The sequence below is a fragment of the Apodemus sylvaticus genome, chromosome 1, assembly GCF_947179515.1.
Source record: "Apodemus sylvaticus chromosome 1, mApoSyl1.1, whole genome shotgun sequence".
Lineage (NCBI taxonomy): Eukaryota > Metazoa > Chordata > Mammalia > Rodentia > Muridae > Apodemus > Apodemus sylvaticus.
This window is the reverse complement of record NC_067472.1, coordinates 102487495-102501288: the sequence shown is the minus strand read 5'-3', so window position 1 is coordinate 102501288 and position 13794 is coordinate 102487495. Positions and strand designations below refer to the sequence as shown.

The window sequence follows — 13794 nt, the reverse complement described above, 5'->3', positions numbered from 1 at the left end:
TAATTTACTGGTAGTGGATTCAGCTTGACTCCAAAGGCCTGAGATTTGAAAATGGAAGTACTGCTATTTTCTTTCTTCCAATTTAAAAGAGACCCTATTCTCTAATATTTGGTGAGCAGATAGATGGTATGTTCTGTTAACAGGAACTGGAACTACAGCTCACTCTAGGTCCATCCCAGATGGAGCATGACTAAAACTTTAAATTTTAAGTTTCCTATCTTTTCTATGTTTTTTTCTTTGCCTGCATTAAATTAAATTTATTACAAACTGGATCTTCTTATTGTCATGATTTAATTACTTTTAAATGTGTATATCCATTGATTGTAGGCTACTTCCAAGAGAATCTCTGCCCAACAAATAGGAATTGTGCAACATAGTATCTGTGCACTTCAATAGAATCCTGCCATACAAGAAAGAACATAGTGGAAATACAGTATATAGTCACTCTATATTTTTGTTTCTCATCTCTATTAGTTCCTTGATAATTTCATATAAATTTGATCATATTTGCAATCTTCTTCCAACTTCTTCAAGATTCTTCCCAATTGTTTAGTTACCTAATTTTGAGTACTCATTTTTATTTGCTTGTTTGTTTAAAACTCGAGTACAGTTTTTGCTCTCTATATGCATTTACATGTGTAGCTTGCAACTGCAGTGTACTATATTTAACAGGAGCCACACCCTTAGAAAACTGATCCTTTTACAGTAGCTATGAAAATCTTTTTTCAAAAATATGTAGATTATATTATTATATAATTTTCCTATTTTCATCTTTTCACATCAGAAACTTTTACAAATACTCTTTAGCACTACTGCAAATTAATAACCTAATCACATGCATAATATAAAAAATGTATTTATTTATTATGATAGGCAAACAATGGATACTATTTTCAGGATGCATTTTCAGTTTGCTTTTATTTCATAACAGAATGTCATCTCTTACATTAGTTAGAGAGCAAACATTAGAATGGAAAACATTTTAATATGCCAATTTTTCTTTGAAAATATCTTAACTAAAAGATATTCTTAGATATCAATGTTTTGTTTTACCATAACATAAACTGATTCACAGACAAGTGTTTTGGAGAAAATAAATTCTTACAACTGATAGTTTGTATATTTCAAGATGGTCAGTACTGACTTCTGTAGCCATTCTTAGTAATTTTAGTTATGTGAGCATATCTAATCCTAACCAAGAAAATGTAAAAGCATGGTAATTAAGCTTATAGAACTAGATAAGAATTGGAAAGACATTTTTTTATTTCTTAATGTAGAGTAAGTATATGTAGTAGTACAGAATATAAAAACATCAAAGAATTTAAGAGGAGGCTACAGCTTTTAAAGAATCCACTATAACAATAATGTGAAAACAACAAGAAAAGGAAATGTTAGAGTAATTTGAAATATTTTTAAAGCACTTGGGAAGGTGTTTATAAGATGTTATTTAGATTTAGTAAAAGAATTTCTAGATAAACATTGCATTTCAAAATTCCAGGAAAACTTCTGGAAGGTATATTTAGAAGACATTTATTTTCACATCATAATCTCTGTTGTTAAGTTTACAAACTGCCACTTCTACATGATGTGTATATAACTGTATTAACTAAAAATGCAAAATGCATGCCATTTCAAGGAATGCCAATTAGTGAGTTAGAGGCAATATATCAGAACTTCTAAGGTGAAATAATAAAAGTTTTATGTGTGACCTTAGGGCAGAATACAGTATCAAATATATCAGCATATAGAATCATACAGATAGATAAATATTGAATAAATGTTTCAATTTGTCCTTTTGGTGAAAGAACTTTATTGTTGGTGTTTTGATTGGTTCCTAAATCACTGGTTTATGAACCAGTGGTTCATAAAACAATAGTTTAATTTATGCATTTTTAGATGTCAAAATTTAGAGAAAATGTTCACTGATTGTCATGGTTCTGATTCCATAAATAATTGGGTTTGCTAAGGAAGGAACAAGAAGGTAAATATTAGCCACAAAGACGTGAATGTGAGGAGCCACATTATGACCACACCTGTGAGTAAGGAAGGAGAAAACGGCTGGGGCATAGGGTACTAAAATCACACAAACATGCGATCCACATGTGCCCAAGGATCCACATGTGCTGTGCTGCTTTGGATGGAAGATGAAAGACATTATAAATGATGACAATAAAGGAGCATATGATCAATATGAAATCTAAACCACCTGTTACGAAGGCAGCAGTTATACTGTATAATCTGAAATTTTGGGTCTCTGCACAAGCCAACTTTATTAGACCCATAAATTCACAGTATGTATGAGGGATGGTATTTGCTTTGCAGTAGGGAAGCATAAATAGCTGAGGACTAAAAAGCAACATCCCACGGAAGACAATAACTATCCCCAAGTTCCAGATGACATTGTTAGTCAGGGTAGTGGAGTGCTTCAGAGGGTCGGAGATAGCCATATAGAGATCCAAGGCCATGAACAAGATAAAACTCAAGACCATAGTGCATAGTGAGTAAATGAGAGATACTTGTACCAGACAGGCTTCGAAATGAACCTCTCCAAATTGATCCATCCTTGTCTCCTTGTACTAAGCTCAAATCCAAATGGATCAAGGACCTCCACATAAAGCCAGACACTCTGAAGCTAATAGAAAAGAAACTGGGGAAGACCCTTGAGGACATTGTTACAGGGAGAAAGTTTCTGAACAGAACACCAATAGCATATGTTCTAAGATCAAGAATTGACAAATAGGACTTCATAAAATTACAAAGTTTCTGTACAGCAAAAGGACACCATCAAAAGGACAAATCGGCAACCAACAAATTGGGAAAAGATCTTCACCAATCCTACATCAGATAGAGGGCTAATATCCAATATATATATAAAGAACTCAAGAAGTTAGACTCCAGAAAACCAAACAGCCCTATTAAAAAATGGGGTACAGAGTTAAACAAAGAATTCTCACCTGAAGAACTTCGGATGGCAGAGAAACATCTTAAAACATGCTTAACTTCATTAGTCATTAGGGAAATGCAAATCAAAACAACCCTGAGATTTCACCTTACACCAGTCAGAATGGCTAAGATTAAAAATTCAGGAGACAGCAGGTGTTGGCAAGGATGTAGAGAAAGAGGAACACTCCTCCATTGCTGGTGGGGTTGCAAATTGGTACAACCACTCTGGAAATCAGTCTGGCGGTTCCTCCAAATACTGGGCACCTCACTTCCAGAAGATCATGCTATACCACTCCTGGGTTTATACCCAAAAGATTCCCCAGCATGTAATAAGGATACATGTTCCACTATGTTCATAGCAGCCCTATTTATAATTGCCAGAAGTTGGAAAGAACCCAGGTAACCCTCAACAGAAGAGTGGATGCAAAAAATGTATATATACAGAATGGAGTACTATTCAGCCATTAGAAACAATGAATTCATGAAATTCTTAGGCAAATGGATGGAGCTGGAGAACATCATACTAAGTGAGGTAACCCAGACTCAAAAGATGAATCATGGTATGCTCTCACTAATAAGTGGATATTAACCTAGAAAACTGGAATACCCAAAACATAATCCACGCATCAAATGAGGAACAAGAAGAACGGAAGAGTGGCCCCTTGTTCTGAAAAGACTCAGTGAAGCAGTATAGAGCAAAATCAGAACAGGAAAGGGTTGGGTGGGAAAACAGGGGGAGGGAAGGGGACTGATGGGACTTTCGGGGAGTGGGGGTCCAGAAAAGGAGAAATCATTTGAAATGTAAATAAATATATCAATAAATTAAAAAAAAAATAACCTCTCTGTCATGGACCCAAAAATTGCTGAGAACTTTAAGCATGGACAGTTGTGGAAAGGATCAGGTCTGTCACAGATAGCATACAGTGGAAGAAATAAATTGGCTCACCAGATTGGATGGAATCTATTCTGACAATAAAGAGAATAGAGGAATTACCGAAAAGAGCACTCAGGTAAATGAGGCAGAAAGGCACTGATAACTGTGTGCATGGCTTCCGTTCCTGCAATGCCAAGGAGAAGAAAGATCCTGGGGTGTAGATTAGTAATATTTGACAATGGCATCATGGAAACAACTTGTTGCATTCTTTTGTAGAAAGTGTAAAGTCTTCACATTCATCTGTCCATTAATAAACAGATTATTTATTAATTTTAATATAACACTTAACATGTTTTACCCCAAGATTAAATTAATAGAATCCACTTTTCTAACTTAGAACATCACCATTATAGTAGGAGAAATATTTGGATAATCTAATGATTATCTTCCCTGGTAACAATTTCTTTCAAATCATATGAACAAGTACTTTCAAATGACTCAAAAGATGAATGAATTGACTGATTCATAGACAACATGCTCAATCCTTGTCCCTTAACATCCTGGACTTTTAGGATGAAGAGAAAAATATAAATTTTAATAATGCAAAACCAGAAGACATGATTTTCATTTCTAAGAAGACAAAAGAACTATATTTCTGTGTTTATAGACCAAGATAGAGTATACATTTTTAAACCTTCAAATACAATTTTTATATACTTTTCATGCATGACACAATGGAGGAGTTAGAGAAAGAACTGAAGGTGCTGAAGAGGTTTGCAACCCCAATGGAAGCACAACAATATTAACCAACCAGACCCCTCCAGGGCTCCTGGGGATAAAACCACCAACTAAGGAGTTCACATGGAACAACCCATGGCTCTAGCTGTATATGTAGCAGAGAACGGCCTTGTTGGGTATCAGTTGTGACAGAGAGGGAACTAGTGGCTTATAGAAAATACAAGGAGGAGTTGGTGGGGTTTCTTTTTTTAGTATTTCTCACAACAGATGGCGTACCCAAAGTGCTGGCTGGGCATGAGTCCACTAGAAATTTGAGATGTTTAGCCTGAGAGTTAGAGTTTTATTTTAGTATTTATTTATTTATTTATTTATTTATTTATTTATTTATTTATTTGGTAAGTGAGTACACTGGGTGGCCCTAAAAGTAAGTCATGTGACTCAACCTGATTGGGGGGAGTTGAAACAAATAAACTGCTGGCAGTCCTGAGGTTCCCTGCTGTAAGGAAATCAGATTACTCAGAGTCAGAGAGCTATAAAATGGAAGTTTCCAAGTTCTTGGGGTAGAGATTGATTTAACTCTGAAGTTAAAATTAGGATTATTTGCTTTTAGGATAAATTTATTTTCAGATTCTGTCTGAATCACATGGGAAATTTTGCCTGTGGCTCAGAACTAGATAGGGAATACTAGTCACTGACTCCAGAGTAGAGAGTGCAGTGATAACCATTGCTTGCTATGAACAGGTATTAATTAATAGATGTCTGAGGCTCCAGGTAGAAAGCCCAACAGATAGACAGTATAACAGGATGGCTGCTCTAGGCAGAGACCCAAACAGGAAGGTTATCTTGATGATACTCAAATTTTGCTTTGAGATTTGTATATTAAAGAATATACAGCCCTGGTCAGTCTCCTCGTCAAACATTCTGAACTGACCTGCTTGAACTCCTGATGTCCTGCACTTCAGCCAGATCCAGTCAAGACATAGACAACAGAGACTAATTCTATTTTCCTATCATTCCCCGCCCCTTTCATAATATGCATTTATTCAGCTTGAAGAAGTTATAAAGAGTTGTTGACCCAATTCCCTGGGATTTGTGGCTGGAGAGGATTGTTAATAGGTTGTCTTTCTAGGAAATATAAAAATGGTGATATCTGGAACAGAGAAGAAATAGAATTAATTGTATAACCATAATCTCATTTGCTAGAAATCTTTATAATTTACTAAGTTAAGTCATAAGTTCTTATTTGGTATAAAATTCATTTTGATACAAAATCAAGGTTTTCACTAGTATAAATTTCTTTTATTAATACTAAAAAGTTAAAAGTACAGGCCTTAGACCAAGTCCTTCTTCACTGTTATAAACAGATCTAAGATGTTTAAGCTTGTGAGTTTAGGGCCAAATTCTTGGCTCTGAGTTTATTGTTAGGGTGTTTTCAAGATTTTAATTAGAAGTAACTTAGAGTAGTTAATGGACAATAGTCTAGATTACTTTGCATAGATTGTTGGTTTTCAAAAACATCAGAAATCCACAGAATGTGATGTTCAATGCTATGAATACACTTGTTGTTGAGCCTAGTCTGCTCCTGACAGCTTTTTCTGTCTTGGATTCAAAGAAGAAGCTTAGTATCTATGAGTTACTCCAGCTGTGGCCAGACATCCACTAGGCAATAATTGCCTTTTTTCATCTACAGACATAATATTGTCCAATGAAAGGACACAAATACAGACTTAGGACAGCTTAAATCTGCAGAGACAGAGTAGGGAAGTGCTTAATATTCCTGTTTCTCTAATGTCTGTAAGACTTTCATGGGCTAGAAGCCTGAAGAACAATCCTCCAACATCTTGATGTAAAGGGCTATCAGGATGTTTAGCAGTTTCTATCAATTGGCTAAGATTTGGAAGCTGTGTTGGGCTTCCTATCTATTTTCAGTCGTTCTTGGATTTCTGACAGGGTTGAAAAACTACATAGTCTCCTAGCCAACCTAAGCTTTTTACTTTGAGAGGAACAGATTTGAAAGGATGGTTTTCAGATGGCATTCAATCTAAAGCCTGGACAAAAGTCAGGTACAGAACTGTAGTCTTTTAGGAGAAAGGACAGTGTTCAATTTTGTTGACAAGTATGTTGGACTGGATGTTAGGTTATACCTTGTACCTTATAATTTACAAAATGGTAATAGTTATGCTCAATTTATATTTTGAGACAAAGTTATTTTTCTTAAATTAAACAGAATGGGTGAAATGTTGCAAGATTTCCCATGTCTAATCATATTAGGGCAGTGGAAGGCCTGTGATTGGACAGGAAAGGGGAGAAAGAACTAGGAGTTGGGGAGTCTCAGAGGTCTCAGGAGAAGGAAGGAACCAAAATGGAGTCCAATATGGTGTTATCAAGAGGTTAGAGTATTTGGGTTAAAGCTTTTATCATAACCAATTGGCTCTCAAATTACTGTATTGGCATCTTGTAATTGTGATTCTAAATATACATAAATCTAATTGGCTTTAAGAATCATGTTTCTACCTGGTATTTGAAGTGAGAGGTGGCAGACCATGGGGTGTATAGATAAGCAAGAGAGATGAACTTGCATAGCCCTGCCAGAGATATGGCCAGGTCAACAGAATTGCTGAATAGCTGGGTTCACATGGAGAGGGACCCTGAGGGGACATGGTATTGTACCATGGCAGGGCAGGAGAGTTGGCAGGTCTATCATTTTTTAATATTGCACACAACACACCAAGATTCATGAATATTCTTTTTTTGATATTAAAGATTTACTGTTTCTTAAATGTAAATGTTTTGGGGTTGACCACTTGGTACTGGATAATTAATCAGAGGAGCTCAACCCTGGAGAAGACGGTTCAATGGATTGTATTTATATATGTGTTCATATAACACATACATATGCATATACAAATACTAATTTAAAAAAAATAGTAAATTTGATGAGGGGCAGGAAAGGGACAGAGGAAGAATTGTAAGAATGAAGGGGGAATGATGTGAATACAGCATACATATATAAAATTTAAGAAATGAATGAAAAAATAAACATCTAAGAGATGGAGAAAGGAAAGAATTTAAATGCAATGTGTCTCATAGTATTTTACTGGAGATATACTAGATGATAAAATATGTCAAGTAACTTGTACCACTCCATATGTGATATTTCCAATGTGTCTACATTTGCTGTATCTTCTCTGCCTGATTTTCCTTTTCACTTTTTAATTTAATGGGTCTGTATGATGAGTGCAGGTCTTGCCTTTTGGGGTACTGGGCCTTGGATTTGTGACCAATTACATAGTATGACTAAACAAATATCAAAGTCTCTTGCTTATGGTAAAACAAAATCCAGAGATAATGCAAACAAAGCAACCAAAAACCAATCAACTAGAGTTGTTCAGTGTTCTCAGTATTTAAATTTATGCCACAGACAATGGGAGGTAAAATTGAGCCATTTTCAACACTCAAACTTAATGTGTGCAATTTGATTCCTGAACAGGAGGCTGAAGTAATCATAAAGGAAATTCAAGGAGCACCTATAGGAATTTGTTTTAATAAAAGAGGGAAGATGAGGGGGACTTGAAGTCAAAGGAGGGGAGACTGTGTTTGGGCTATATTGTGTGGGAGATGAGTAAATAAAAAGACAAGAGAACTTCAAATAAATATAAAATGTACATTTCTTAGTAATAAAAAGAAAAAAATACATTGATTTCATATAGAATTACTACTTAGAAATGTCCTCCAAAATGAAAAATATACAGAAATTAACTAAATATTAAAACATTTATTAAATTTTTAAAAATTTATCCCTCTTTATAAATGGTTAAATTATACTTAGAGTAATGCCTCTCCTCTCACCAGTAGTGTTTATACAGGATCCCATGAATGACTGTATAATGTACCAAGGGAGACAAATTGAATAGGCAATCAAAACTTTATATAGGAAAAAAATATAATTATTTTCTTCCATTTTTGTTTCACTTAGTGAAGGATTTATTTTATTTGAATTAAGACTAATTAAAATAAGTGTTTTGCATCCTTGGCTAGAGTTTAAACCAAGATATTTTATGTTATTTGAGGCTATCGTGAATGATGTTTTCCCAAATTTCATTTGGCATTTGTGTATAGGAAGGCTACTAATTTTTGTGAACTAATTTTGTATCTATCTACTTCACTTAAAAGTGTATAGTACCTATAGGAGCTTTCTGGTGGAATTTTTCAGGTCAGTTATGTATACTATCAAATTGTCTGTAAATAAAGATACTTTGATTTCTCCCTTTCTAATTTGCATTCCCCTGATATCCTTTGGTTGCTTTATTATGACAGGTAAGATTTCAAGTACTATATTAAATAAGTATGGACACAATGAACAGCCTTGTCTTGTTCCTAATTTTAGTGAAATTGCTTTGAGATGCTCTCTGTTTAATTTGAACTTGGCTTTGGGAGTGCTATAAATTGTCTTTATTATGTGACTGTTGACATATGTCTCTTGCATTTCTAATCTCTCCATGACTTTTATCATGTGGGTGTGTTAGATTTTGACACAGGCCTTTTCTCCATCTAATGGCATGATCATTTGTTTTTTCTTTCCTTTCTTTTATATTGTTTATATAGTAGATTATATCTATTGTATATTGAAAGATACAATGATATGTTGAGATATACACAATATATCAATGTGAAACTTTGTCAGTATGGATTGAAGAAATCAATCTTTCAAACAAGGCGCACGAGTTTAAGTGGTAGTTCAATTTTTAATAACATCAAGTTTTTCCTAGGTAAGAAAGATGTAGAAGGTGGAAAATTAGCAAAGACACAGATAGGAAGAATACTGAGGCCTGACTCAGATGTGAGACTTCATAGGTAGAAAACAGCACACGGGGATGTGGAGGAAACTAAGAGAAACTGGAGAATGATGATTTAGTAAACATTTCTCAAACACATATCAGTATCTACTTACTTGTGTATCTATTATCTATCTACTTCTCATCCATCTAGGTATTCATCATCTATACTAAGAAGAAAACTCTGACACATGTAGAGGAGACACTAGATATAGTAATTAAAAGAACTGCTGAGTTTTGACTGTGGGATGGCAATCCCATCCCTGTCTTTCTGCAGAAGGTAGACTCTACAAGTTCCCTCTCCTCAAGTTAGAGCATTTCATCTAAGGTCCCTCTCTTTGAATCCTGAGAGTCTCTCACATCCCAGGTCTCTGGTACATTCTAGAGGGTCCCCCCCCAAAACCTCCTAGCTTCTAAGGTTGACTGTTTCCATTCGTTCTGTGGCCCTCAGGGATTTCAGTCATTTTTCCCCACCCAACACCCGATCATGTTGCCCTCTCTACCCCCTGGCATATTAGGTCCCTCCATTCCCCTATGGTGGTTGTTTTCTTCTCCCTTCCAAGTGGGACTGAGAAATCCTCACTTGGGCCCATCAGCTTGTTGACCTTCTTGAGTTCTGTGGATTATATCCTGGGTATTTGGTACTTTTTAGCTAATATCCAGTTATTAGTGAGTACATGACATGCCTGTCTTTTGGGGTCTGAGTTACCTCACTCAGGATGATATTTTCTAGTTCTGTCCATTTACATGCAAAATTCAGGATATTCTCATTCTCAATCGCTGAGTAGTATTCTGTCGTATAAATGAACCACATTTTCTATATCCATTGACCTATAATTGTTCCTCTCTGAAAGAACTGCAGAGATGGAAATGGAGAGGAGCCTGAGGAAAAGGTCCTGCTGGATCCCTCAAAGTGGGATCCAGCTCAAGGGGAGGCCCCAAGACCTGACACTATTACTGAGGCTATGGAGCACTCACAAAAAGGGACCTATCATGATTTCCCTCCGAAAGACCCAACAAGGAACAGAATGAGTCAGAAGCAAATGTTTGCACATAACCAATGAACAGAAGATGCTGGCCCCTGTGGTTGAATTAGGGAAAAGCTGGAAGAAGCTGAAGAGAAGGGCGACCCTGTAGGAGGACCAGCAGTCTCAATTAACCTGGACTCCCGAGATCTCTCAAGTGGACCACCAACCAGGCAACATACACCAGCTGATATGAGTACTCCCAGGTATATACAGCAGAGGACTACCAGGTCTGGCTTTAGTCAGAGAAGATTCAACTAACCCTCAAGAGGCTGGAGGTCCCAGAGAGTTTAGAGTTCTGGTGGAGTGAGGGGTGGGGGATGGGAAGAAGGTAGGGGTGTGAAAGAGTCAGAGAGTGGACCAGGAGGGGAATAAAATCTGGAATTTGAAATAAATAAATAGAAAAAAGTGAAATGGTGAAACAGTTTTGCTGATAAATAAGAGGCTGAACAGCTTTATTTATTAAAGAGTAAATGAGCTCAGATATTTACCTTCAATTAATTTGTAGATTGTAGATAAAAGAATGAAAAAAGAAAGGGAAAATAATATTATAAAAATTATAAATTTTTATAAAGGCAGCATTGCCATAGCCTCACCTTTATTGATTGCTTCTGAAATCATTTATTCTCTTATAGACTAAGAAAGATTAGGGTTACCTTATTTTGAGGTATAGCTAAATGGTTATATTTTTCATAAATAAACTTACATTTTCATTACCAATTTGATCTTCAATGTTTCTGTTAGAATAGTCATCCAATAAATGTAAACTGCTTTACATACTGGCCTGTCCTTTTTATTTAACAAGAAATAATGCCACATAATTGTAGCATGTAATTATTAAAAAGCAATCCATACTACTCACCAGCAACAGTGGTCTCCCCGCCCCTATGGCTATCCCTGATTGGTGGTATGCCCAATTTCCCATGGTTGGCTTGCCTCCAAACCCCTCTTATTCCCAGGCATCTGTCCACTAGAGCAAGTCTTTTAAGACTTGCTCTAAACCCCAGCCCAGTATAAAGAAAACTCCAGAGGATTGTAATTTATTAGTCAGATTTTAACAGTAAATTCTCAACCCACAAAATGCCCACACTCAGAACTCAAAAGTTCAATTGATATCAATACAAGCTGCCTACCTAGAGTGGACAAATTGCCACATATTATTCTGTTGCTCTTCTATGATATCCATAGCTACCTGTGATTACTTCAATACATGTGGATTCAGTTTGTCCTGTTCGTCCATCTTGCTCTGTCTTTTGCCCTATCTATCCCCTGTCCTCTCTCTCTAAAACTCTTAGCTCCACTTCCTTTTCCATTGCCCAATCACAGCCTCTAGCCTTGTATTTCACCTGTCCTCACCTGAGTATCTACAGCAATCAGCACATCAAAAAATGTATCAAGTTCACTGCTCTTGATAGGACTTTTGGTATAAATATAAATAAGGCTGTAGTGTGAGAAAAAAGTTATAGAAGTTTTGAGGACCATTATAATACAGACCAAATGTTAGTTAAGATAAAAAATTCAATAGTGAATACAAATTACTATAATTTTTTTGCCATACCTGCTTTATGCAGTATTAGAGTGAACTCTGCGTTTCATGCAAACTGACATATTTGTCTGACGTAAGTCACTCTGAGTGAGGAAACAAATTCCATTGAAATATGGAGCTTAGAACATGAGGGCTTAGTGGCTGCAGTGCTGGATTGTAGCACATCTTCTGACTGAGAAATTGCTGTGCCAATTTCTGGGACTGTGTGACACGTTCCTCATATGCAGATGTAACTAGATCATTTATAATGCCTCTTTATGGTATATTGTCAGTGGCTATTAATTTTCAAATTAAGTGTTATTCATGGGCTTGGTTTTAAAATTTTAATGATTCATTGATTTTTAAATAAGCCTCTATCCATTACATCACACATTGGTAAAAGCAAGGACTTAAGAGATTCATTCAATATTCATCAAGCTCATAGTATAGCCTCTAAAAGGAAGATGTCCAAAGAATTTTTTTACTTGCTAGTTTTATTATATTCCCATTAATATGTGAAAACATTGCTGCAAATATGACAAAAATCTCAAATTTCTGTGAGAAAGATGGCAGTTACATAGAAGGCTTGAGTTACTTGCATAGGAACATCCTATGTTGTCACTTTCTCTGCAGGCACTTGAAACATCAGGAAACTTTTATTCTAAGAAAACTAAGAACATACTCTCTAATTTTCTTTGTCCTGATACCATAAACAATGGGGTTTAGAAAGGGTGGCACCAGAAGGTACATATTGGCTATGAAGATATGAATTTGGGGGGCCACATTGTGGCCAAAACGGTGGGTTAGGAATGTGAAGACGGCTGTAGAATAGAAAACAAGGATTACACACACATGGGAGCCACAGGTGCCTAAGGCTTTAAGACTTGCTTCTCGAGATGGAAGACGAAAAACAGCACGGAGAATAAGAACATAAGAGAGGGCAATGAAGAAGCCATCACAAGAGCCAATGACAGAGGCCACACTCAGGCTGTAACGCTTGGTGGCTCCAGTGTCCACACATGCCAGTTTCACCACAGCCATGAACTCACAGTAAGTGTGTGCAATGATTCGAGTTCTGCAGTAGGGCAGCTGCTTGAGCAGGATGGGGTGTGGGGAGAAGAAGCCTACCCCCCGCAGCACCACAACTGCTCCCATCTTGACGATGCGGCTGTTGGTAAGAATTGTGGCATGGCGCAGTGGGTCACAGATGGCCACATAGCGATCAATGGCCATGGCCAAGAAGAAACCAGATTCCATGGCAGTGAAACTGTGGATGAAGAACATTTGAGCAAGGCATGCATCAAAGGTGATGTCATGAACTTCCATCCAGAAGAGACAGAGCATGCGTGGCAATGTAGATGTGGAGAGGACCAGGTCAGTGACAGACAGCATGCACAGGAAGAGGAACATGGGCTCATGGAGGCTGCGCTCTGCTCTCACCACGGCCAGGATAGTCACGTTCCCCATCAGGGCCACCATGTACATGGAACAGAAGGGAATCCCAATCCAGACATGGAGGTGCTCTAGGCCCGGGATGCCCATCAGCCAGAAGGTGCTTGGAGAGAGTTGCGACTTATTAGCTGGCTCCATGATGGCACTGCCCACTGTTTGTGGCTGAAGTCCTCCTGGTACAGCGTGCATGTTTTGCTGAGGTCAATATAAATAACTCTGCAAACAAATGAGAAATAAACCTGGAGTATCCCCCAAAACTCAACCTGTAGCTCTACCTAAGCCTTAATTAGAGCAGTGGTTCCTCAACCTGTGGGTTGTGACCCATTATCATTCATCTAAGACCCTTGGAGAGCACAGATATTTTATTATGATTCATCACAGTAGGAAAGTTACAGTTATGAA

The 13794-nt window shown here is 36.9% G+C and overlaps 1 protein-coding gene and 1 pseudogene across 1 annotated transcript; both read right to left on the bottom strand.

The window, feature by feature from the left end:
• Window positions 1–1882: 1882 nt before the first annotated feature.
• On the bottom strand, window positions 1883–4083 carry LOC127683447 (olfactory receptor 52D1-like; annotated as a pseudogene).
• An 8502-nt stretch (window positions 4084–12585) lies between these two features.
• On the bottom strand, window positions 12586–13530 carry LOC127680953 (olfactory receptor 52M1-like). Its single transcript, XM_052176770.1, has one exon. It carries the CDS (start codon window positions 13528–13530, stop codon window positions 12586–12588), a length of 945 nt encoding a protein of 314 aa, XP_052032730.1.
• Window positions 13531–13794: the final 264 nt, after the last annotated feature.